Source organism: Macaca fascicularis, chromosome 6 (genome assembly GCF_037993035.2).
Source record: "Macaca fascicularis isolate 582-1 chromosome 6, T2T-MFA8v1.1".
Lineage (NCBI taxonomy): Eukaryota > Metazoa > Chordata > Mammalia > Primates > Cercopithecidae > Macaca > Macaca fascicularis.
Window position 1 is genome coordinate 156,877,475 of NC_088380.1, and position 26,855 is coordinate 156,904,329.

The 26,855-nt window shown below is 42.4% G+C and overlaps 2 protein-coding genes across 18 annotated transcripts in view; one reads left to right on the top strand and one right to left on the bottom strand.

The window, feature by feature from the left end:
* Nucleotides 1-496: 496 nt before the first annotated feature.
* Nucleotides 497-6,276, bottom strand: TIGD6 (tigger transposable element derived 6). Of its 4 annotated transcripts, XM_045394392.3 has the most exons (3): nt 6,169-6,276; nt 3,025-3,098; nt 497-2,289 (listed from the first exon to the last, which is right to left on the bottom strand). In XM_045394392.3, the coding sequence occupies exon 3, from the start codon at nt 2,206-2,208 to the stop codon at nt 643-645; it is 1,566 nt and encodes a 521-aa protein (XP_045250327.1). In that variant the 5' UTR covers nt 2,209-2,289; nt 3,025-3,098; nt 6,169-6,276; the 3' UTR covers nt 497-642. The 4 variants fall into 4 exon arrangements, with proteins under 4 accessions (XP_045250327.1, XP_005558296.1, XP_015307618.1 ...); XM_005558239.5 differs by lacking the exon at nt 3,025-3,098; XM_015452132.4 differs by lacking the exon at nt 3,025-3,098 and having other exon boundaries at nt 497-2,311.
* Nucleotides 6,277-6,395: 119 nt separating this feature from the next.
* HMGXB3 (HMG-box containing 3) overlaps nt 6,396-26,855 on the top strand; it is a 52,681-nt gene continuing 32,221 nt past the window's right edge. For 4 of the 14 annotated variants that reach the window (XM_045394390.3, XM_005558233.4, XM_073994574.1 and 1 more), the window contains exons 1-6: nt 6,396-6,867; nt 10,853-10,991; nt 12,411-12,585; nt 16,054-16,551; nt 18,160-18,258; nt 24,394-24,525. In XM_045394390.3, the coding sequence (XP_045250325.2) occupies nt 10,855-10,991; nt 12,411-12,585; nt 16,054-16,551; nt 18,160-18,258; nt 24,394-24,525 (1,041 nt within the window). In that variant the 5' untranslated portion in view covers nt 6,396-6,867; nt 10,853-10,854. Of the gene's footprint in view, nt 7,247-10,852; nt 10,992-12,410; nt 12,586-16,053; nt 16,552-18,159; nt 18,259-24,393; nt 24,526-26,855 lie in introns of all 14 variants that reach the window. The other 10 variants (XM_015452125.4, XM_073994578.1, XM_015452128.4 and 7 more) reach the window with 6 other exon arrangements.

Below are 26,855 nucleotides of genomic sequence, written 5' to 3' on the forward strand. Positions count from 1 at the left end.
TAGTGGTTTTCAAAGCATGGAGCCTGGACTGCATCAGCTGAGAATATGTTAGAAATGCACATTTCTGGGTCCCACCTGAGGTCTACTGTATCAAACTCTGGGGGTGGGCCTAGCAGCCTTGGGTTTTAACAAGCCTTCCAAGTGATTCTGATGTGAGCTAGATTTGGAAGTCCCTGAGATAGACTTCCTGGAAAGAAGCTGGACCCAGGCCCATAGTGTACTTGATGTTCCTGTGGTTGGTTCAGTTTCCAAACTTGTCTGCACATTGGAATCACCTGGAGAGCTTCAAAACTTCCAATGCCTGTGACCCATCACCAAAGATTGTGATTGAATAGGCCTGGGATATGGCCTGAGCTTTGGAATTTTTAAAGGATTCTCAAGTGATCCTAATGTGCAGACAAGTTTGGAAACCCTTGGATAAATCAAAATACATCTTGAATCAAGGACCAGAGATAGCCAAAAAGAAAAGACAAGACAAGACAACACACGTTATTAGTTAAATTCCATTCAAGGAAGTTTCCTGGCTATTTCAGAGTACTGGAATGTTGTCATAATAATATTGCTTTACTTAAACTGGCTCAACAGCCTATCTGAAGAAATCTTTATTCTTGTAAACTACATTTTCTGAAATAAATTCCTGCATTACTTTGTTTGGAGGAAATCTGTAATTTTGGAATCAACAAGGGTTTGTGTCACTCTTTTCATTAAATATTCATCTATGCCATTTAATTGTCCAAAAATGGCATCAGGAACGTCTACACAAGTGGAAAGGAACTGTCTAAGTTTCTGTACACTTGATATGGCTTCTGTGATGGTGACTTTTGGTTGCTGTGGTAAAGATACCTCCCCTTCATCTTCACTTCCTGCTTCACTGGTATTTTCGCCAGCCACCATGCCCTGGATGATGTCTGTGTCCTGAGAGATAATGAGATCATCATCTGCAGTAACAAAGTCCTGGAAATTTACTTCATTTGGGACACAGGTGGCAATAGCCACTGTGTGCCACAACTTTTCAATGGCAGTGTCTGGTTCACTGGCTGCTGATTCTATGTCACATTCTGCAAATTCCATAGGGATGATGCCTGCCTTCTGCCAACATTTGACCACTGTGGATGGCTTGACTGACCACCATGCTGCAGCAATCATGTCGATGGCCTGCTTGATGTCCACCTTTTCTTGATCCTCCCTGCTGCTGAGCTTGAGGAGGATCTGTTTGAGAAGGTGACTCCGGTATAGTACTTTCATGGTGTGAATTATGCCAAGATTCAGTGGCTGCAGGACAGCAGTACAGTTGGAGGGCAGATACCCAACCTGAATCCTTTCCAAGCGTGGAAGCATGTTATGAGCAGAGCAGTTGTCGATCAGCAAGAGGATCCGGCGTTCCGCCCTCTTCATCCTGGCATCCACTTGCATCAGCCACTCATTAAACAGATCCCTTGTCATCCAAGCCCACTGGTTGGCTCGGTAATCACAAGGGAGGGAATGGATGTTCTTGAGGCAGCGTGGGCTGGCTGACCTACCAACGATCAATGGTCTCATTTTTTCAGTCCCTGAGGCATTGCAACAAAAGAGTGCTGTCAACCGCTGCTTTGCTTTCTTGCCCCCTCTACAATGGTCTCCTTTAGCAGCAAGTGTATGCTGGGGAAGCAACTGGAAAAACACTCCTGTCTCATCAGCATTAAAGATATCATCTGGGCTGTAGTCAGCAATCAGTTTTATAATTTCCCCTGCATGCCACTCGTTAACCTTATCTATTCCTAGACCATTCATTAATCTGTCAGTATCTTCTCTACAGACTGCTTTCAAAGCAATTCCGTGGCGATCTCTAAATCTGTTCAGCCAGCCCACACTTGCTTGAAAATTGTCATAGCCAAGCATGTTGGCCAAGTTTAGTGCTTTTTTCCGAATGACAGAACCAGTCACAAGAATGTTTTTGGCATGGATTTCTTGAAACCAAGCAAAAACAGCCTTATCAATGTCATCATAAAGAGCGCTCCTCATCCTTTTCCGCTGGGGTCCCACGGATGCCTCCCGTACCTTTTTTTCAAATTTGGTGCGATCCTTTAAGAATGTAGATAAAGTAGAGGGAGTGATACCAAATTCTTTTGCCACGTCACCTTTCCTCTTGCCCGAGTCTACAGCTTCCACAACTTTCATTTTCTCTTCCAGAGAGAACTGCCGACGCTTCTTGTTCCCCTTGTTTGCCATTTCCAGGGAGTGAGGGCTGGCCACGACTAACAGGGCTGTATGGTTCCTCCTCGCAGCTTGCTTTGCCACAAGTGTGGCAAACTGAGAAGACAAAATGGAGTACCTATCAGGAAACAAAGATAATGGATTTCCCCTAAAAGATGGTTCAGGTTTTCACAAATCGTATTAGGAAACGACAATTTATGGTCAAAGTAAAGAGAAGATAGGATTCACGCTACTGACTTTTTGTAGAGGCTACTTACAAAGACTCACAGAATGTTTGAAACAGAAGGGATCTTATTATATAGTTTACTTAAACTTTCTGAAGCCCATAAAAATGGGAATAACAATGTTTGCTCTGCCTACCATGAGAACAGATTGATATAGGCAGGGAAAGAACTTTGCATATAGCACTGTGCTGTATACATTCCGAGTTATTATCCAGTTTCTTTGATGGACACAGAAACTGGGGCCCTGGGAAGGGGCCTACCCAGGTTCATGCAGCTTAGATTTCTTAACTCAGATTACTATTTCTGCCAGGCCATGGTCCTGCTTGAAATTCCACCAAAACAAGATCTTCAAAGCTCTACCACCATCTTGCCTGGAAAGATTTTTACTGTGGGAAGATGTTTCTGGTAGCCATACATTCATTTTATATTCATAGGTGCCAAGCTTTAAGGGTACAGTAATGAACAAAAGAGTCAAGGTCTCTGTTCTTATGAAATATAAAATGTGGTGGGAAAGATAAATAAGTAAACAAGATAATTACAGAGGGTGATATGTGCTATAAAGGAAGTAAAGACTATGACAAGGAATAAAAGAGGACGATCTACTTACTATACAAAGGGTGCTCAGGGTGTCCTCATTAAGATGGCACTGAAGCTGAGATCTTCAAGAATATGGGGAAACGGCTGTCCAGCAAAAGACATAACATCAGCAAAACCTCAAAAGCAAAAATAGGCCGGGCGCGGTGGCTCATGACTGTAATCCCAGCACTTTGGGAGGCCGAGGTGGGCGGATCACTTGAGGTCAGGAGTTTGAGACCAGCCTGGCCAACATGGCAAAACCCCAACTCTACTAAAAATACAAAAATTAGCCTGGCGTGGTGGTGGGTGCCTGTAATCCCAGCTACTAGGGAGGCTGAGGCAGGAGAATCACTTGAACCCAGGAGGCGGAGATTGCAGTGAGCTGAGATCGTGCCATTGCACTCTAGCCTGGGCAACAAGAGCAAGACTCCGTTTCAAAAAAAAAAAAAAAAAAAAAAAACCAAAAATAGCTTGAGGTATTCAGGGAACTGAAATATTTGCATGAATCCAAGTATATGACAAAGGTGGGTGGCCAGACCATTCAAAGATGCCATGGTAGGCTGGGTGCGGTAGCTCACACCTGTAACCCCAGCACTTTGGGAGGCTGAGGTGGGTAGATCATGAGGTCAGGAGATCGAAACCATCCTAGCCAACATGATGAAACCCTGTCTCTACTAAAACTACAAAAATTAGCTGGGTGTGGTGGTGCGTGCCTGTAATTCCAGCTACTCGGGAGTTAGAGGCACGAGAATTGCTTGAACCCAGGAGGCGGAGGTTGCAGTGGGCCAAGATCGCACCGCTGCACTCCAGCCTGGCAAGAGGGAGCCTCCGTTTCAGACAAACAAAAAAAGATGTCATGGTAAAGAGTTGGTATTTTGAGTGCAACAGAGATCTGCTGACGTTTTCAGGCATTTTAAAAGGATCACTTTGGCTGTTTTGTGGAAAATGGATCAAAGAGGCAAAGAGACCAATTAAGTGACAGATTATGACAGAAGTGATGGGCAGGTTATAGTACTTCTCTGGGCCTGTTTTCTTTTTTTCCTTTTTTAAATATATTTTTGAAAAGTCCCATGGTTGCAAACCACAAGACCAGATGATGCCTAAGGTCCTTCCAGATGTAAGTCTTGGACCCTAGATAGGTACTCCAAACTCAAATGCCTTTAGGGGCCAGGATGGTGGTGTAAGTGAGTGAAACAGGGATTGAAGTATTTGGAGAATGTTGTGGTGTATCCTGTCTAGAAGTATTCAGAATTTAAAACTAACAGTCCCCCTGCCCCAGGCTGGTCCAACAAAACATGATCCAGCAGTAGCAATTTTGGGTAATTGCCTTCGTAGGCATTTTATCATGAGAATCCTCAAAGGACAAGAGAAACTGCTGTGACTTTACGCTATGATTGTCCCTTCTCAAGGGTAGATTTTTACTATCACCTCCATACATTATCCATCCATTCGTGACATGTACTATGTATTAAGCAGTATGCTTGATGCCAGCCATACAGAGATGAATGGAGCATAGTGCCCACTTTTGAGGAGCCTACCAGGGAAGACAAACACTAGAGCATGTGAAAACTATAGCAGAGGTTACAGAGTACTACTGGAACATAAAAGTGCAGATAATCAACTGGAGTGGGGCATGGATGGCAGTGCACTTCAAAGAGGGAACAATACGGTGGGCCTTAAAGAATAAACAAATAGGAACTCATGAGATGAAAGGAAATATTTAATATGAAAGGCGATGAAATGCTATAGAAATAGAATGTCCTTGTCAGGAACAAAGAAGTCCTTGGAGAAGAAAGCAAGGACCAAATCACAGGAAGTCCTAGTTAGGATTCTAGCTTGCATTTGGGGCATAAGAGACTTTTGACGTTTTTTTTTGGTTTTGTTTTTTGGAATGACATGATCAGATTTACAATTCAGTCTTTTGGTTGCAGGGTAGGGAACCTAATGGGTAAAGTTGATTTTCCTAAGAGATGGCCCTAAATCTGAATATAAAAGCAGGCTAGCCCGGTAGGCCATATATAGTTTGGATGTTAATTTGAATGCAATAGGAAGCTACTGAAGGATTTTAAGAGAGGAGAGATAGCTGCCATGTAAAGAATAGAAGGGTATCAGAGAAAAAAGCAGGAGTCCACACTAGATAATGGTGGCTTGGATAAGAGTAGTAATAGCGAGATGGTGAGTAGTAGTCAGTTTGGGGCTATGTTTTTGCAAGCCCTGTCATGGACCGGATGTGAGGTGAAGGAGGAATCAAGGATAACGCCCAGGTTTCTGGTTTGAGCACTGAGCAATCCAGCGGATGATGGTGCCATTTACTGAGGTGGGAGGATCTACTGCGTAAACGTAATTTGTTAAGCACTTTACATGGTTAATATTGCTTACCTGTGGCAGGGCTGGGATTCAAACCCAGGGAGGCTCACAACAAAGCTAGCACTCCAAACACTACAGAGTGCTATATAGCTGGTTCTGGGAACTACTAATATTGAGGGGAGACATAGAAAGAGAATAAAGTGAGAGCCAAATCAAAGTCTTGGTCAAGCTAAGTCGTCTGAATTTTATTTTAAGTGAATGAGACACTGGAGGGTTTTAAGCAGGGAGTGACTTGATCAGACAGGGCAAAATGATCAATCTGACTGCTTCGTGGAGAACAGACTGTAGAGGGGATGTGGGGAGAACTACATCAGTCCAGGCAGGAGATGATGGTGGCTAGAAGGTTGGTGACGGCGGTAGATGGACAGAAGTAGACAGATTGGAAACAAGTTTGCAATACAGTGAGAGTTGTGCGGGCACTCGTACAAATGTGGATAACCTGTGACACTGGAGAGAAAAGATTGGATTGTCAATCCAATCCAATCCCTATTTGACTTACGAAGGCTCTCCACACGGTCATTGAGCTCAGCATAAGTCACTCCAGGAACTCACTACCACCACTATTCGTGGGCCAGTGGGAGAGACGGATTGAGGGCAGATCACTGGAGTGATGAAGGCGCTACTTGATGCGGCACTACGTATGAACCCGATGTTGAATGAGAGGGAAAGACGGGGCAGGCAGAAGTCAGGCCTTGAACGTCGTGCGGAGGAGAGGGTGGTATTGTAGGCTTCCCAGCGCCCGACGTGGCTCTGAGAGGTGAGGCGGGGTCTAGATCCCTCACGCTCAGCACAGCCCCGCCCCTGTTACCTGAACGCCCCACAGCAGTGCCCAGGGGCTGAGCGGCAGGGGTGCCCCACCGCCGGCAACCACAGCTTCCTCCTCTGCCCGGGACCTCTGGCCGGAAGCAGTCCTTTCACCTTAATAGACCCCCTCCAAGCCTTTGAGTATTTCGTATGGGTCCGCCCCCAAGCTACGGCTGGGCTGTTGCGCTTGCGCGACGGGTCGCACGCAGTCACGCGCCGCCGACCGCTTCCGGTGCGTCGCGAGGGCAGCCGGGACGGGTCTCCCTGGCGATCCGCGGTGTGCTGCTGCTCAGCGGCCAAACCGGTGCCTCGGTGACGACTGTGTACCTGCTGTCTTCCTCGAGCTCCCCGGGGCTTGATCCCCGGGGCCCTCGGCAGGCATCAGTGAGGAGCCTGCGGAGCGAACCTGTGCTCCTACACTTGCCCTTCACGACTCCATATCGCGACTCCGAGGAGGGGAAGCGAGGGGGGCTGTCGCGACTCCGCGCCGTGTGTCGCCGGGCGGGGCCGCGGGGCCGGGGCTCCTCCAGCCCCCGGGATGCGCGCGCGAGCCCTCGCCTCCACTTCCTTGTTGCTGCTGTCACGACTGGAGCCGCCTCTCGCCGACAGCGGGGAGCGCGAGTGCGCCAGCCATCCCCCTCGTCGAGCCCCCGGGCCGAGCGCCTCCGGGAATGTGAGCGGCGCGGCTTGCACGCTCCTCCGGGTAAGTCGCGCCTTCGAGGGTCGCGCCGAGCCGCTGGGCGACCTCGAGTTGGCTGCTGCGGCTCTCTGAGCCTCGACTGACTCTTCCACAAAGTAGGGCCACTGAGCCTTAGTGTCCTCCTTCCGCAATCCGTATGGGACATTCGGATGTCCCAGACGTCTTAGCTTGACCAATACTTTGTCTCGTTTGGCTCTTGCTTCATTCATGACCCAGAATGAGGGAAAGAAGCTAGCCCAGAGTCAAACTGTGGCCATGGCTGAGCCCTCAAAGGCCGTCTCGTGAGATTCCAAGGAGGATGTGATGGGACAGAGAAAGTGTCTCGCATATTTCAAGTATTGACCTGAACTGTATTTTACAGATGAAATAACGGAGACTTAGGGTAAGTAGACTGCTTAAGGTCATAGGGCCGCGTGCTGGTGCGACTGTGTAGCCTGCACTAGAACCCGGATTTTCTGTCCTCCAGAGCCTTTCGTTTTTAACCTTTGTATTGTCCTGCCTTTTTTTGCATTGCTATACTGCGGCCTCCAGTCTGATAACAAACTTGGACCCAGGCTTAGAAGAGGGTAATAAAACAAAACCCTAGGATGTTCTCTTCCTGCCCTCAGCCCAAGGTGGTTGTAATGACTGTTTCCTAACCTGTTTTGCTCAGAGTGCTTAGTACCCTATATGCCGTTCATTACAGATGCTCTCCTGCAGTTACTGCCCTGCTCCACAAGGGTTTCAACCGCCCAGAAGTCAGTTAAGGGCAAAAAAGAGCAGTCCCCACGTAGCCTTGATTTGAACTCCTGCTTCCCTTATCATTTACTGGCCTATTGTTTACCCAGCCAAGTTGTAGACTGTGTTCTCTTCCTGGGTTGCACTATAGCAGTTAGAATTAGGGGTTTTTTTTTTTGTTTTTCTTTGTTAGTTTAGTTTTTGTTTTTAATGGGAAGAGGAATCGTTTAGAGATGACAGAGAACTAGGAAGAACCTTAAGAAAAATGTGTGCTTAACCTGGGGTATATCCTTAAAACTATAGGTGAAATACAGTGTGTCTGCATTTTCTAGGATAGTTTTTGTTTGTTTGTTTGTTTGTTTGTTTGTTTTGCTTTTGCAACATTGTGAAAAGAATTCTTGCCTCCAAAAGATTAGGAGCCACTAGGTTCATCCTCTTCTCACAGTAGAAACAGTTGAAATTTAGGTTGTGGAATAGACTTCTCTGGGATCATAAGGTTAGAGTTTAGGTCTCTTGACTCCACATGCAGTGCTCATTATGCCTTATTTGTGGACTGAGGTCTAATTGAGAGGTGAGTGGGCTTTGTACTGCGCCTATCAGTCCCATATTTACCACCACAGCTGCCTCTTCACATAATTCTAAATTTCCTCCTGACAGATTTTCAGGGGCAACTATGTTATTTCCCTCTTGCAAAATTCAAGTGATTTCTGTGAGCCTTTCTCACTCCAAGGATTGAGACTTGTGGTAAAACTCCAATTTAGAACTTGGCTACAAAAAAAGCTAACTCTTCTTGAAGTAGTTATTAAGTTTTTTTATGCCTCTTTTCCTAGACATAAAAGCTGTTAGTAGATTCTCTGTTTGTTAGCCCAGCACCAGAGAGCTGATATTGGTTGGTGAGATGACTGTTTAGATCTGTGCTGTCTCTAGCTCCTAGCCTATGTTGCTATTTAAATTAATTACAATTGGCCAGGTGTGATGGTGTCTCATGCCTGTAATCCCAGCACTTTGGGAGGCCAAGGCAGGAGGATTGCTTGAGCCTAGGAGTTTGAGAGCAGCTTGGATAATATAGTGAGATCTCATCTCTACAAACATTTGAAAATTTGCCAGACGTGGTGGTGCACATGTGTAGTCCCAGCTACTTGGGAGGCCAAGGTGGGAAGATCTCTTGAGCCTGGGAGGTGGAGGCTGCAGTGAGACAAGATCGCATCGTTGCACTCCAGCCCAGGGGACAGAGTGAGACCCTGTCTTAAAAATAAATACATTTAAAATTAAAACTAAATCAGTTCTTCAGTCACACTAGCCATGTTTCTTTTTTTTTTTTCTTTTGAGACGGAGTCTTGCTCTGTCGCCCAGGCTGGAGTCCAGTGGCACAATCTCGGCTCACTGCAAGCTCTGCCTTCCAATTCACACCATTCTCCTGCCTCAGCCTTCAGAGTAGCTGGGACGACAGGCACTCGCCAGCACGCCCGGCTAATTTTTTTGCATTTTTAGTAGAGATGGGGTTTCACCGTGTTAGCCAGGATGGTCTCGATCTCCTGACCTCGTGATCGCTTGCCTCAGCCTCCCAAAGTGCTGGAATTACAGGCGTGAGCCACCGCGCCCAGCCCGCACTGGCCATATTTCAAGTGCTCAATAGCCATATGTGGCTGGTGGCTACTATGTTTGACAGCACAGATGTAGAACATTTCCATCATCAGAGTTTATTGAACAGTGCTGGTTTGGAGAGTTGCCAGTAGAGATGGGTAGCAGTGTAGCATAACGAAAGAAGGGCCAGGGAGTTGGATTTTTTAATTGAAAAATCTATCTCTCAAGTCCCTGTTTGGGCTTGGTGGCCTTGGGAAGGTTGTTAAGCATCTCAGACACAAATAATAGTCTTTAACAGAGGCCAGATATGGTGGCTTACGCTTGTAATTACAGCATTTTGGGAGGCTGAGGTAAGAGGATCGCTTGAGCCCAGGAGTTCAAGACCAGCCTGGACAACATAGTGAGAGCTCATCTCTATTATTATTTTTTAAATTATATAAAATTAAAAAAAAAAACTTAATGAACTCTTTCATTTTTTTTTTTCCTGCCAATTACCTGACTTTAGGAATGAACCCAGCTGGGCGCAGTGTAATCCCACTCATGCCTGGAATACCAACAGTTTGAGAGGCCAAGTGGGCAGATCGCCTGAGTCCAGGATTTTGAGACCAGCCTGGCCAATATGGCAAAACCCCATCTCTCCAAAAAATACAAAAAATTAGCCGGGCATGGTGACATCACCTATAGTCCCAGCTACTCAGGAGGCTGAGGTAGAAGGATTGCTTGAGCCCAGGAGGTTGAGGCTGTAGTGAGCCCAGAGTGTGCCACTGTACTCCAGCGACAGAGTGAGATCCTGTCTCCAAAAAAAAAAACCAAAAAAACAAAACCCTTTTCATTTGTATAGCACTTGACTATTTTCTTTTTTTTTTAAATTAAAAAAGATTTTTATTTTTTAAATAGAGATGGGGTCTCACTATATTGACCAGGCTGGCCTCAAAACTCCTGACCTCAAGCAATCCTCCCAGCTCAGTCTCCCAAAGTACTGGGATTATAGACGTGAGCCACTGCACCCAGCCAATTATTTTTAAATAGAGTTGTGTCTGTTGTATCCTTTGAGTCCTATCACTATAAATCTGTGAGAAGGTAGGTGAGACATCTCTTTTTTTATACATGAGAGGGAGAAAGCTGAACAAAAAGCAGCTAAAAGACCTGCCCAAAATTGCACAAGCTGGCAGAGTGTAAAGAAATCTCTTATATACAGACCCTTACTACATGTTTGAGTGAATCAATGAAGGCGTTTGCTTAAGTTGATGAAACATAGGAGGAATGGGCCAGAACTTCTGATTTCTGGTCAAGCATTCTTTTCATCTATTTCCATATAGAATTGTCATAATTTGGGGCTAATAAATCTTTGCGTAAAAGGGGTGGGTGGGTACTGTATCCCGTGAATATAAGTAAAGTCTTTCTAAGTCAGTGGTCACAAATTTGCCCGGTCTAAGGAATTACCTGAGGCATTTGTTAAGCATGTGGATTTCCATACCCTCGGGAGATTCTGATTCAGAAGGGCTGAAGTGGAGCTCTGGAATCTGTATGTTAACCAACCAACCCAGGTGCCTCTTAGGATATATTGGGTTTGGGAAATGTCTAAGCCTTAAGGCACTGGCAGAGGTAAGGGGTTATTTGATCAGGAAACTGCTGCCCCTCTTAGGGTAAATTCTGGATACTTTATTTTGACTTTCCTTTCCTTTAGCCATGGACGCATCATATGATGGTACTGAGGTAACTGTCGTGATGGAGGAAATTGAGGAAGCCTATTGTTACACCTCTCCTGGGCCACCCAAGAAGAAGAAAAAGTATAAAATACATGGAGAGAAGGCCAAGAAACCCAGGTTAGCCAACACAATTTGGTTGCTGCTAGCATTTATAAACAGAAATTGCTTAGAGAGCTGCATTGAGGAAAACTTTTAAGACTCTTTGAAAAAGAATGTTATTATTGAAGTCCCAGGTCGAGGAATGGGGAGTGGGAAGTGAAGGGATTTCTGCCAGCATTGCTATTACTGACTAAACTTTGCTTTTGTTTTCAAGTTGTCACAAGAAATTGTACCATACTGATGGTAGAAGCTAGGTACAAAAGAGCTACATTATTTATTATTATGCCGTTGTTGTTACTTAAACATTTAAAACAATGCATTAATAAAATTACAAAATTAGAAATAAGGCTGGGTGTGACGGATCATGCCTGTAATCCCAGCATTTTGGGAGGCCAAGATGGGTGGATCACCTGAGGTCAGGAGTTCAAGACCAGCCTGACCAACATGGAGAAACCCCGTCTCTACTAAAAATATAAAATTAGCCAGGCATAGTGGTGCACGCCTGTAATCCCAGCTACTTGGGAGGCTGAGGCAGGAGAATCAGTTGAACCTGGGAGGCAGAGGTTGCGGTGAGCCAAGATTGTGCCATTGCACTACAGCCTGGGCAACAAGAACAAAATTCCATCTCAAAAAAGAAAAAAGAAAAAAACCACACAAAAAGAAATAATACCAATTACATCTGTACAGAATATCCAAATTGTAGCTCTAATTTCACTGTTGACTGTGAATACCTCAAACTTGCTGAAACTACCAGCATTGGTCATTTTGATTGCTCTGCTTGCTTCCCTCTCTCATCCATGGGGAGGTGCTATTGACCAGGATGGTGACCAAAGGCTGCGTAGAGGAGTACAGAGTGTGAGTGATAACCAGCCCCTTGAGGAAGCTTTCCCTGAGAGTAGAATGACAGGACAGGACACCTGTATCTTTCTTTGCTTCTGTTGGGTTTAAAATCATTCCTGCACAAAAGATAATCTTTAGGAAAGCCAGTCAAATGAGCCTTTGCCTCCAGGTTTCTGAAGAGAAAACAGCCACTTGCTATCTTTACCATTCATTTTCCCCTACTTCCTTGGAGCCCCTTATCTTCCTGGATAGTTACTCCTTACTGTAATATACTGGCTCTAATGTAGTAACTTTAATATGGTAGCTTATATAGGCATTTCTCCTATACCATGAGTTTTTGTATTACAAACTGAATGTAATATAATTTGTGTTGTACTGACAGCTATCAGTTATAATCAGGAATAAGATTATAACTTATTATAACACCATCTGAGGATGTTATTTAAATGTTGCTTTGCTTCACTTTCAGTCCCTATTTAGATAAATGCTTAGAAATGAGAAGCTGGGTTTTATCAACCTCTTGACTGCCCATACCTTAGCATAGTAGTACTTACTGGTTGAATGATGGAAAGCCTGAAGAAATCATTGCTTCCTCAGGTCTGCTTACCTCCTGTACTATTACGACATCTACCTGAAAGTGCAGCAGGAGCTCCCCCACCTCCCCCAGTCTGAGATCAATAAGAAGATTAGTGAGAGTTGGAGGCTTCTCAGCGTGGCCGAGAGGAGTTACTACTTGGAGAAAGCCAAACTAGAGAAGGAAGGTTTGGATCCTGTAAGTAATTTTTTTTTTTCAGCTATTTTTTCCACTGGTTCAGTGATGAAGGCCTTAGGGAAACGAAGCCCCTTGTTCTGTTTCCTTTTCTTTTTTTGGGGAAACTTTCATCATTTTGTCCTTCTTGACTCTGAGCTTGCTTGTTTCCATTTTGATGATGCCCTGCACTCTCTTGTCCTCTTCGGTTGCAGCAATACGTGGAGCTGACATTTTTTGTGTTTTCTACAGTGAGCCTTAGGTTCCTTTTCTAAATTGTAGTGTAACTTGGAGCCCTTTGTAGTTACTATAATATAATAGCTTTAATGTAGTAACCTTAATATAGTAGTTTATATAGGGCTTTTTTCCTACGCCTTGAGTTTTCATATTACAGATTGAATGTAGTGTGTTGTACTAATTGCTATCAGTTATAATCAGGAATAAGGCTTGCATGTTTAGAGGTAGATAGAGCTGCTTGTGTAATACAGTACCATATTATTTTGTTAGCACTGGTGGTTGGAAATTATGCTAAAAGCAAAAATGCCAGTAAAGCCAAAGATGGTGGAGAAGACCGAGGCCTTGGGTGCTTGGGTTAAAGGACTAACAAGGAAGCATTTAGATTTATGTCTGTCAGCATTTTCTTATTTCTAGTTCACAATAACAAAACACACTGACAGCTATTTAAACTGCTGGGTTTTTGTTTTTTGAGAGTATCCCTGTCATGGCATACACTGCTGTTTTTTTAAACTGAAATTCCTGCAGGAAGAATAACCTTGCTGTTGAAGACTGGAACCTTTTAACCTTAACTCCTTATTTCAATAGAAGCAATTGTCTGTAACTTCTGTTTTGGTGGTGTAGAGCAACAGCAACAACTATGTTATAGCAGAACAGGTTTTATTTTCCCTTGTTAGAGCCCATCTGCTACTGCCGTTTAAATTATTTTGTGCTTATTGGCCTGGCATTCTTCTTTCTGGGAGAGCTTTGTCTTACCTATAGGCTTGGAGATGCTACTCTATGCTCCCTCCTCTAGGTGATTTGTTTATTAACAGTGAATCTGGGAAATAATCCCTGTAGTGGATGATGAAGTCTAAGAAAAGTTTATCTACTCCCTTCGATTTCCTTACTATAATAAAATCAGCAATCTAGGCTGGGTGTGGTAGCTCATACCTGTAAACCCAGCACTTTAATAGGCTGAGGTGGGAGGATCACTTGAGCCCAGAAGTTTAAGACTAGCCTGGGCAAGATGGCGAAACTCTACCTCTACGAAAAAAAGGAGGGGGGGCGGGGAAAGATTAGCCAGGCATGGTGGCACGCACCTGTAGTCCCAGCCACTCAAGAAGCTGATGTGGGAGGATCACTTGAGCCCAGGAAGTCGAGGTTGCAGTGAGCGGTGATTGTGCCATTGCACTCTAGCCTGGGCAACAGAGTGAGACTCTGTTTCATACACACACATGCAAAATCAACACAATCTTTCTTTATCATGCACAATCTTTCTGTGCATGATAAAGAAAATCCTGTGTAATCCTGGAGTGATTTGGTTTTTAAAACTATACACTAATGTAGATCATTATCAAGACTTTAAAAAAATTTAAATCATCTGCAATGATTCTTCCTTATTTACATGCTTATTTATATCTACCACTATCTCTACTGCTGCCACCAAGAACATGAATAGGTTAGTTCTGATAATAGCTGAGTGACCATTGTAACTTTTGAGTCTTGGTCTCCTCATCTGTAAAATGGCAATAGTCTCTTGTAATGTTTAAAATAGGTAATGTAAATCACCTAGCTGAATTCTTGATAATACTGACATAATAAATATTACCCTTTAGTAGATTAAACATTCAGTAACCATATAATAAGGAAAAGTGGCATTTATTGAGTACCTGAAATGTACCAAGACTGAGTGAAGCTTTATGTGCTGTGTTTGACGTCTCCCAGACTGCCTGGTGTGATGGGAAGACGCTCAGTGTCTTCATACCTTAGGAGCCTGTCAGAGCCCTGTGGCAGGCTGTCCTCCTCAGCCGCCCTTCAGGTCTCTTGCCAAGTGCAGGTTCCAGTTTTATGCCTTCTAGTCTATAAAATGAATATCATTCAGGCCTTCCAGGTTTCTTTGTGCTTGGATTTGTTAAGTCCAGACCATCCTATGTGTATTTGCCACCATTTAGTCTTGTTCTCCTAACATGGCTGCTTCAAAGGTTGGCTTGAGAATGCCATTTCCCCATTACCTCTCCAATAAAGGCTCCATAAAAGATTCAGTCCATCTGCTTTTATGTTTCGTCTGAGTGCTGCTTTTAACTTTTCATTTCTGAGTGCTTCCTTTATGCCTTAAGTAGTCTCATCGACTTCTTGCTTTTGATTTATTGAAGAATCCTTTTGTAGTTGACTTTAGTGTTCCTTTTAAAAGATACTTCTGAAATTATTTTTTTGTTCTGTTTAATTTCAGGTCTCACTTATCTGTTCACTTTGAACTTTTCTGTTTTCCTTATTGGGTGCCTTTAAATTGAAAAAATAAAACATAAATTACTTTTTCTTGGTGCCAATTAGCCATTCAGGGCTGTGCTTTTCAGTACCTGGCCTTGATACTTAGAAGACCTGGCCTGGAGTCCCAGCTCTACTGCTTACTAATTTTGTGTTTAGGGAAAGTTTACCTCCCTGAGTTTTATCCTAAATTTTCTCATTTGTTAAATGGGAATAATAATCTTATCTAACATAATAGTGTTGTTTTTAAGATAACATCAGATAATGTGTTTGAAAACATTTTCTAAACCTGAAGGTATTGGGTCATTGTTAGTATTCACATTTTTTTCCTTAGTGTATTCAGGACCTTATCACATAACCCCTTCTATATATACTTTCTCTCATGAAGGCTTCTCATGAAGCCCCTTAGCTTTGTGATCTGTTCATCTTCTTTGTAAGTCTGGGGAAAACCAGTGAGGTCAGAATGCTTACTTGCTGCCTTGAGTTTCATCTTAGCCTGTTAACTTGTATTTTATGCTCTTTGGGTTTTTATTGAGCGTTATACATTCTAAGGTTTGAATCTTATGCTACTTTGGAATCCTAAAGTGTCAGAGCTCAAAAGGAACTCATAAATTGCCAGATTCAGCTCCCTTGTTTTACAGATGGGGCAGCTGAGGCCTCAGGAGGGGAAAGGATTTGCTCAAGGCTATGCCAGACCTCAGGTTCCAGCTCACAGTTTCATATGGCAAGACCAGTGCCATTTCCAGAGTTCAGTTCATGCTGTTTCCCATGTGATTGAGTGAATAAGCTACATTGGCTAAAGTGTGATTCAAATGAAGATGACACTGCTGTTGACAGGGGCTGACCTTATCTGAATTAGGTCAAGAGAGTAGAGTTTTTCCAGTCCCTTTTGCAGGGGGGGAAAAAAAAGACCTTACATACATATATATATGTATGTATGTATATATCTCCACATGGTCTTAGTCCATTTATCTTTGCTTGTCTCCCCCTTCCTGGCTTCCTCATCCTCAGAACTCTAAGCTCTCTGCACTGACTGCTGTGGTTCCGGACATCCCAGGTTTCCGCAAGATCCTCCCACGCTCAGATTATATCATCATCCCCAAGAGCAGCCTGCAGGAGGACCGGAGCTGCCCTCACCTAGAGCTATGTGTGGCTCAGAACCAGATGTCCCCGAAAGGACCTCCTCTTGTGTCCAACACTGCCCCGGAGACAGTGCCCAGCCATGCAGGCATGGCAGAGCAGTGCCTGGCTGTGGAGGCCCTGGCTGAGGAGGTGGGAGCCCTTACCCAGTCAGGTGCTGTACAGGAGATTGCCACCTCAGAGATCCTCAACCAGGATGTGCTCCTAGAGGATGCTTCCCTGGAAGTAGGAGAGAGCCACCAACCTTACCAGACAAGCCTGGTAATTGAAGAGACCTTGGTGAATGGCTCAGCAGACCTCCCCACTGGAAGCCTGGCTGTGCCCCACCCCCAGGTTGGAGAGAGTGTATCAGTGGTAACAGTCATGAGGGTAAGTGGCTTTGGTACTGGTGTCTTTGGCTTTGTCTAGAGTTACTTAAAGGGCAGCTAGCACCATGCAGTGTGATTCCAGAGCAGTGGCAATCAAGAGTGCTGATGTGGCGCTTCTACTGATACTGCAGTTCTCTTGAATGTTTCTTGCCCCTGCGCTCACTCCAGAGTTCTTTGGAATTTCTCAGGCACTCTTACCAACTCTTTGCCCAGCTTAGCCAGAATTTTCTTTACGTGAGATAGTTCATAAACTACATTAGCAAGAAAGCTGCAAATTGTATTTGAGTTATCCATGAGTCAAAGCTAGGATCTGTTAGGCAATTTAGTATCAATCAGGATTTTGTTTTCTGAAGACTGCTTCCTTTTCTTGAAATGGGATGTCACTCTGTTGCCCAAGCTGGTCTTGCATTCCTGGGCTTAAGCAGTCCTTCTGCCTCAGCTTCCCAAGTAGCCAGGATTATAGGCTTGTGGCACCACACTGGCTCCCTGAAGACTATTTCAGCAAACAATGGCACCTTGAACAGTGTACAAGAATTTTCACACAAGACCTGTACCAAAGTCTTCCTGGGTTCAGATGGGGTAGGAAGACAAAGGTTATCTTCAAGGCCAGGTTGATGGGACTCATATCTGAGAAAGAAGCAAGTTTCCACAGTGGCCTAAGTGTCATTCTCAGCTGAAGGGAAAGCAGCACTTTTAGCGATCCCAACAACCTTATCTCCTAAAAGTGGAAGTGGAGAGAAACTGCTACCCTGCCGTAGTATAATATATAACCTGCCCTCTATAACCTTGGAGAGGATAGCATTCTCAGCAATGGGAATCTTTCTGTTCAGGCTGAGAGGACCAGCTTGCTGTAGCCCTTGTGGCCTGGGCAGAGAGAACAAGTACCCCTGCAATCTGTCCCAAGTCTAAATCCTTATTTGTTTCCTCAGTGCTGTTTATGATAATGAAGCGTGCAACTAACCTGTTTTTGTTGTTGTTTTTTGAGATGGAGTTTTGCTCTTGTTGCCCAGGCTGGAATACAGTGGTGAGATCTTAGCTCACTGCAACCTCCGCCTCCTGGGTTCAAGCGATTCTCCTGCCTTGGCCTCCAAGTAGCTGAGATTACAAGCATGTACCACCACGCCCGGCTAATTTTTGTATTTTTTTTTTTTGGTAGAGACGGGGCTTCACCACGTTGGCCAGGCTGGTCTTGAACTCCTGACCTCAGGTGATCCACCCGCCTCAGCCTCCCAAAATGCTGGGATTACAGGTGTGAGCCACTGCACCTGGCCACCACTAGCCTGTTTAAAGCAGGTAAATAGGGTGCTAAGAACACTTGAAAGGGTTAGAATTGGATTCTCTCACTAACTGCTTATGTGATCTTTGAAGTCCTAAATCTCTTAGAATCTCAGTTTTCTCGTCTGTAAAACAAAGATAGCACATTTCCTGTGGTAATAGTTTTCTCTTTGTTCTTAATTAAACTTTTTGAGATCATCACAAATTCATTCCTTTTGATAAGCACACTGGGATGAGTACACTGTCTGTTATTAAACTTAATCCAGTCTTCCAGTGTCGAGTGGCCTGGGTGTTTACTCTGTTTCAGTGAAACTGTCCTCTTCGTTGCCCATAGGATTCCAGTGAGAGTAGCTCCTCTGCACCAGCCACACAGTTCATCATGTTGCCTCTGCCTGCCTACTCAGTTGTGGAGAACCCCACCTCCATCAAACTGGTCAGTACTGTATGTGGGGGATTGATGGCAATTAGGGTGTCATAAGCATTTTTTTCTACATAGATTTGTTTTTTTTTTTTCTTTCTGAGCTACCAGTTGTAGGACCAAGTAGATTTCTAAAAGTATTAGAACCTCAGGATGTGAGAACTGGCAAAGGTTTCGAAGAGATTATGTGGTCCATATGCTCTTAATGGGGGTGAGGGGTTGTAGATAGATCTCCATGGGATCCATGAACTCACCTCAATTTTTATACAAACCTTTTTCCTGGAATAGATTCCATGACTTTTATAAAATTTTCATAAGTGTACATGATTTAGGAAAATGAGCAGCCGCTGATCTAATTCAATACTGTGATCGTACAGATTAGGAAAAGGGCCCAGAGGAGAGAAGGGACTTGTTCAAGGTTACAACACAAGTCAGACTGGATTCTAGTTTCTTAATTCACAGTCGATATTTTTTTCAGCATCGGGGCTGAGATTTATCCCTAACTCTTTCTCTTTTTCTGACACTATTATAAATGGCATTTTAAGAAAATTTTCAATATCTGATTGCCTACAGCTAATACGTTGTAATACAATTGATTGCTTTGTATATTGGGCTTGTATTCTGCAACTTTGCTTAACTCACTTATTAGTTCTGGTAACTTTTGTAGGTGCTGTTGGATTTTCTACATAGTTAATCTTGCTGTCTACATGTAATGACAGTTTTATATCTCCTTTCTGATTTGAATTCCTTCTTTCTTTTTCTTGCCTTATAATACTGTCTAGGACTTCTGGTACAATGCTAAATAGAAGTGGTAAGAGCAGACATCTTTGTCTTGTCCTCATGTAAGGAGGAAAGGATTCAGTCCTTCCTCATTAAGTATATTAACTATAGGTTTTTCCTACCTGCCCTTTATCATGTTTAGGAGTTCCCTCTATTCCTAATTTTCTGAGAGTTTTTATCAGGAATGGATGTTGGATTTTGTCAAATGCTTTTTCTCTGTCTTTTGAGAGTATTATAAGAATTTTCCAGAAGTTGGTTAAGGTGGTGAACTTCACTATTATTCAAATTTTAAACCACCCTTGTATTCCTGGGACAAACCCCATTTGACAGTGATGTATTATCCCTCTCATAGATTGTTGGATTTGATTTGCTAAAAATTTTGCTCAGAATTTGGCTCAGAATTTCCTTGTACAGTCTGTCCGCTTTTTGTATCAGGGTAATGCTTGCCTCTTAAAATGACTTGGGAAGTATTTTCTCCACCTCAGTTCTTTTCCTTAAATGGTAGTATTACCAGGGAAGTCATCTGGGCCTGGAATTTTCTTTGTGAGAAGGTTTTTAACTGCAAGCCCAATTTTAAAAATATATCAAGTTGTTCGTAACATTCCCTTATTACCCTGTAATAAACACTGTACTTATCTACAAAGATAATTTGGACTGTTGTTTCCCTATTGCTGACAGATGAAAAAGTTTAGACCTTAAAATAATACCTGATTCTGTTGGCCGCTTCTGGTTAAGGCCACTCTCTACAGCTTTCCAATGACGAGTAATGCTTTACATTACAGCCAACTAATATTCTAAGATTCTTAGAAGTGGACAAACCACTGGTTGCTTATTTTGGTTGTTTCTGGACGGTTACTACCTGTGTGGAAAAATTCAGGGTACTAAACAACAGTGTCACTTTATGGCCTGGTACTACACTGGAGCATGTCACAAGTTTGCAAGGGCTGTAGCTCCTCCCTCTACTAATGGATACTACCAGAGACCTTCACACAGCGCAGACCTCGATTACTAACACCTAAATATTAACACCCATGGGATTTGCAGTCCCTATGTTCATGCCTAGTACTTTGGTAAGCTCCACACTAGGCACATACTGTTTTATGCAATCTTTAAAGACATCTGCAATAGACAATATGCAGTTTGTTTATAAACTATGAGGTTTATAAACAGAGAGAACTCTTTACATTTGCTATTATGTCTTAACAGGCACAATCTGAAATACAATTTTGTACTAGCAGTGTATAAAAATACTTTTAAAACAATACTTTTGATAGGTACAGTAGCACTTTAAAGAAAACCACTGTGTAGTTATTCCTTTTGAGGACCTACTAAAACAATTCAACTTACTGTCCCCAGCTACATCTAAAGCACGAACGTGGAAAGCAAGTTCTCTTACCCAGGTACACACCACACACACCCACGTACTGAAACAATCTCCATCTATGATGCATGCTGATGAGGTATCAGTCTCAAACAGGGCATGAGATGACGGTGTTTGGAGCCTGTTTCCATTTCCAGGTTTGGTATGAATGAACAAAAGGCAAAGGCAAGATGGAGCCTGTGTATGGGCCCTCTCTAGGAGTTTAATCTGGCATATCAATATTTAACTTGGGAGGTGGGGGAACGTATTTCCTGGGGCTCTGGATTAAAACTACCTAATCTTTCTCCCAAACACTGGAGCAATTTTTGGAGCTTCTGAAACCGATGTTTCTTCAGCACCTTCACTATCTTCCTGATGGAGATTGTATGAAATGTTTCCATATTCTCTTAAAAGTGGGAAAATTTCAAGCAGAAATTGACAGAAGTCTCTGTGAATACCAAACCACTAATGATTGCCCCCTTTTCGCCTAAATGTTGTGACCATTAAAGTTAGTAACAAAAGCCAAAGGGGCACAAATATGGAGATACAGGAGAATGTATTGCGGCCATCTAATCTGTGAACCAGCAGGACCTCAAAGGTGAGCAGGGCACGACGGCAGTCGTTATCCAGCTGATGTCCATGGTCACGTGTATTCTTCACTGCTCCAGTAGTTCTCATTTGTTCTTTTTCTAGTTTTTTAAGGTAGAAGCTGATGTCATTGATTCAAAACCTTTCTTTTCTTTTCTCTTTTTTTTTTTTTGGTAGATAAGGTTTCACTCTGTTGCCCACACTAGAGTGCAGTGGCACAATCATGGCTCACTGAATCCTTGACTTCCCGGGATTGACCTGCCTGCCCCAGCCTCTCAAGTAGCTGGGACCACAGGTGTACACCAATATACCCAGCTAATTGTTTTAAATTATTTGCAGAGACGGGGGTCTCTCTGTGTTGCCCAGGCTGGTCTTAGAACTTCTGGGCTCAGGCAGTCCTCCTGCCTTAGCCTCCAAAAGTGTTGGAATTACAGGCGTGAGCCACCGTGCCCAGCTCTTTCTTTCTTTTCTAATGTAGGTGCTTGCTGCTATGAATTTCCCTCTAAGTACTGCTTTAGTGGCATTCCACAAATTCTGATATGGTGTGTTTTCATTTTCATTCAATTCAAATACTTTCTAATTTACTCTTTGACCGATGAGATATTTAGAAGCTATTATTTACTCTCCAAATATTTGGGGATTTTCCAGATATCTTTCTGTTATTGATTTATAGTTTAATACCACTGTGGCCTGACCTTTTTGATTTATATAAACTGAATCCCTTTAAATTTATTGAGGTTTGTCTTACAGCCCAGAATGTGGTCTGTCTTGATAAATGTTATGTACACTTGAAGAGAATGCATAGTCTGCTATTGGGTGGAATGTTCTATACATATCTAATTAGGTCAAATTGATTGATAGTGTTCAGCCCTTTTATATCCTTACTGATTTTGTCTACTTGTTCTATCAGTTATAAGAGAAAGCATCTGGCCAGGCACGGTGATGTGTGCCTGTAATCCTAACACTTTGAGAGACTGAAGCGGAAGGATTGCTTGAGCCCAGGAGTTCAAGACCAGCTTGGACAAGGCAGGGAGACCCCATCTCTACAAAAAGCAAAAAATTAGTTGGGTATGGTGGTACACACCTATAGTCCCAGCTACTTGGGGCTGAGGTGGGAGGATTGCTTGGGCCCAGGAGTTGGAGGATACTCCAGCTGTGATCGTACCACTGCACTGTAGCCTAAGCAACAGACTGAGATTCTCCAAAAAAAAAAAAGGAGGTGACATCTAACTATCCTTGTAGATTTGTCTATTTCTTACAGTTCTCTTAATTTTTATGTCATTAATTTTGACTCTATTGTGAAGTATACAAGCATCTAGGATTGTTGTGCCCTCTTGATAAATTGACCCCTTTGTTGTTATGAAATGACCTTTATCTCTAGTAATCTTTGTTCTGAAATCTACTTTGTCTAATGGCTAGCTTTTAAAAATTATTGTTATATCAATAAATTTATTTTTCCATCCTTTTAACTAATTTATATCTTCATAAAGTGTTTTTGTTTTGTTCTGCTTTGTATAGATAGCATATAGTTTGAGTATAAAAGCAAGACCCTCTGATGGTCTCTGTCTTTAAAAGAGGTTGTTTATGCCATTAATATTTAATATGATTATTGATATGGTTACATTTAGATCTGTTATCTTACTATTTGTCTCATCTATTTTGTTCTGCCTTCTTCTGATGTGATTATTTTTTATGGATCTGTTTTCTTTCTTTTATTGGCTTATTAGCTATTGACTTTGTTTTGGTTATTTTAGTAGTTTCTTTAGGGCTCAAGTACATATTTTTAACTTACCAGTTTATTTTATCTTCAAAAATGTCTGCTGCAGATAAACAATATGTTGCAGATAAGAAAGCTGCAATATTTTAAAATAGGAACAGCCTGTAGCTTTGACTCATGGAGAAACTACTTGTTTCTCCTGAGTCTTTATTCTCCTGGAAATTACTGTTCTTTCATGCTCTAATAAATGTCAGCCAAGCACTTCTAGAAAAGTGTTTTATAATTAATACTTAGGACTGAAACATCATCCTTGAACATTTAGCAGTTTTTTTCCTAAAGTCATTTCTCTAGCCTACCGTTAAGGAATATTTCCAAGTTCATGGTAATTTTCTTATAAAACTGACTTATCTTAAATTTTTACTCTGCTTTCTTGAGGTGTTCAGAATGAGAATTATACATTGGCCACAACCTGAGAAAGGATCAGAGATGTTTTATATTCTAGTATTAATAGTCTCTCACAAGCATGTAGAATCTAAATGAATGTTTTCTCATTCCTTATGTCACTTTCTCAGCAAGACACGCCTATGAAATAGGAAAAACAGGTGATTTTACAGAGGAAGAAACTCAGGGCCCAAGAGTTAAGGTCCCTTACCACCAGGTCATTCAGTGTATTAGTGGCAAAATTGGAACCCAAATCCTGGTCTTTCTCTCTTTTGGTGCCATACGACTTCACACTCATCCTTGACTTAATACCACTGTCATAATTGCTTTTTCCTTAGGCTTCCTTGCAGAGGTAGCTAATGGTAGTTTAGTGTTCCCCAAGGGAGTTTTTTGCTTTTCGACTGGGCTAGGTAAGCTGGGATTAATAGCTGAGTAAACATTCATATGTGACAGAACAAATCTGACAGAAATGGGTTTTTTTTTCCAGCCTTAATCTAGAAGTGAAGCATGACTAATGAATAAGTCATTTCTATTTGTAGCTGAAATATAATAACCCATTGTAATACATTTTGCTCAAAGGGAGATCGGTGGAGATGATAAGAGCCAGTGGCTATATATATTAATATGCAAATAACTACATTCTGTTGAGTATCAAAGGATAGGGCCTGGCTTATACCCTGAATTGCCCTTATTTTTTCAGTGACCATGGATCTACTTTTATTCTGAATCCCAGGTCCTTGGTTGTCTGAAGAATGAAGATGAAGCAAATTCTTTGAAGTATTTAGAGCCAGAGGGTGCAGCTGGATGCATAGAAGGAATGTTGGACCAAGAATAGAGAAATCTGGATTCTAGGTCTAGCTCTGCCCTTGATTGATGATATGAAGCAAAGCATTTAAACCTCAGTAGTAATAATACATACTTAATACGATTGCTGAGAGTATTAAATGACATATTGATAAAGTGTTTAGCACTGTGTGGTGCCTAGCTCAATGCATAGCAACTATCACTTTCTTCATTCTTCTGGTACCTAATTGTAACGTTGGGCAATTGTCTTTCCCCATTTGAACTTAGTTTCTCCATTTCTAAAAAGTGAATTTGTTGTGTTGTAGTACCTTTCCAACACTGACCTTTTATGGTAGGATTATGAATTGGTTATCCTTCCATAAGCTCGTGACCTCCTGGTGTTGGCTGTGGTTATAGTGGTCATCTGAGTCCGAGAGAGGTTGGATTGTTCTGTTGATTCTGATGTACTCTTTATTTACAGACCACTACATATACCCGCCGGGGCCATGGGACATGCACCAGCCCAGGGTGCTCCTTTACATATGTCACCAGGCACAAGCCACCTAAGTGCCCTACCTGTGGTAACTTCCTAGGAGGGAAGTGGATTCCAAAGGTAAGGTACATTGGCTGTTGCTGCTTTGGAAGCCTCACAGAGTAGGCTTTCTGTTTGCCATTAGGAACAGGTGATTTTTAAAAAGTTAACATTTGTTTTTACTGTCTGACTATACAAGTAAATCATTTCCATTATATTTAGTTTGTTTAAAAAACACAAGAAAAATAAATTGTTATCCAAACTCATATACCATCCAAAGAAAAGCCATTATTAACATTTTGGTGTACTTCGTTCCAGTCTTTTTTTCTGTGAATAAGTTCTGAATCTGTTTTTTTCTTCTTCTTTCCTTTCTTTTTTTCTTTTTCCAATAGAGATGGGATCTTGCTCTGTTGCTCTGGCCTGAAACTGTCTCCTGTCTTGGCCTCCGAAAGTGCTGGGATTACAGCACTGTGAGCCACTGTTTTCCCTTTTTTTCTTTCTATTTTTTCGTGGATATCTCCAATACTATAATATTTTACTTTTTTAAATTTAACATATCATGCCTTTAAATATTCTTCAGAAATATTGCCTGTTTCATAATTTCCATGAACTACTACACCATGTTTATTTACTTATTTCTGTCATCCCCTTATCTATATATATAAATGTCTATATCTGTGTCTTTAACATTTTTATTTAACACTCGTCGCCAGTTAACAGTGTTTCTGTTTATGTCATATTGTGAGTTCCTTAATGACCTTGGTATCCCCCACAGTCTTTGCCCATAGAAGACACTCAAGAAATAAATGAGCATCACAGCTGTGCCCTTTTGAAGTTGTGTTTAACATGCTGTCACCTGTGTATGCTTGGTGCGCACCAGATAAAACATACATACTTGCTACATTTTTTATATGAAACTATACATTTTAAGGGCTAAAATGGATGGAATAGGCAGTAAATTCTCACCTAGTTCAGAGAGGAGAGACATTTATAAGGCCTGGGACAGACAGGGAAGGTTTTATAGAAGAGAGAGAGTCTTGAAGAATCAACAGAATTTGGGTGGGTAGAAAAGGAAAGAGAGGACATTATTTTAGTGAAAATTGCTTAGGTTGGGATTGTGATTATCACATGTTTAACTCAGCATGGTCCAAACTTATATATGTGTAGAAAAACCTTATAGCAGCATACCTTAAATTTCTCCAGGGCAATTTTCACATCTCTTTGAGAAATACTGGGATGGTGACTTTTGCCCTCTGGATGAGTGTTTTCGCTTCTGGCTAAGTTCAGGGTAGCACCAATTCCAGGAGACAGAACAGGATAATTGAGAACACAATTCTGGAGTTAGCTACCTCAGTTCAGACCCCTACTTCCCATGGTTTTTAACTATGTAATCTTGGTCAAGACATTCTATATCTGTTCTGGATTTAAGTTTTGTCTCATCTGTAAATAGAAGTTAGTACCTACTTCATTAGGGATGTTAGCAGGGTCACATAAGATTATCCATATAGACTAAATGGCACAGTTTCTGGTATATATTAGATCTTCAGTGAATGCCCTGCTATCATCATGATAGACATCAATGTAATTATTAGCCCTACTATTGCTCTTCATGTTATCACTTCTAGGGTCAGGAAGGACCTAGTGCTAATATCTCACAGGAGGTTTTGTAAAGCTCTTGTGCCATCTTCTCTGATGTGCTTCTGTGAAGCCATCAGTGTATTCCCACTGTATTCCCCAAAAAGGCAGTTCTCTAGCTGTAGTAGGGAGATTGAACTGGATAGTAGTCAGAATTTTCCTTGGCCTTTCTTGACCAATGCAAAGCAGGTCTCTTAAATGACCATATTTCCTGCACGTGTGCATGAAAGACTGTCAGTGATCGTTATGGGCTTGTCCCTCCTGCAGGCTATTTTTACTTTGGCTTTTTCATCTCTTGTATGTATGGTTTCTTTACACTTTGATTGAAATAACTCTTGTTTTTTTTGAGACAGAGTCTCTTGCTATGTTGCCTAGGCCCATTTCGAATTCCTGGTCTCAAGTGATCCTCCTGCCTCAGCTTCCTGAGTAGCTGGTACTGTACGCATATGACATCATACCATCATACCTGGCTTTAACTGAAATAACTGTTTTTGTTTCTGGTTTTTTTTGAAGATAGAGTCTTGCTGTATTGCCCAGGCTGGATGGCACGATCTCAGCTCACTGAAGCTTCCACCTCCCAGGTTCAAGTGATCCTTATGCCTCAGCCTCCCGAGTAGCTGGGATTACAAGCATGTGCCACCACAGCCAGCTAGGTTTTTTTGTATTTTTAGTAAAAATGGGGTTTCACCATGTTGGCCAGGCTGGTGTCGAACTCCTGGCCTCAAGTGATCCACCTGCCTTGGCCTCACAAAGTGTTGGGATTACATGTGTGAGCC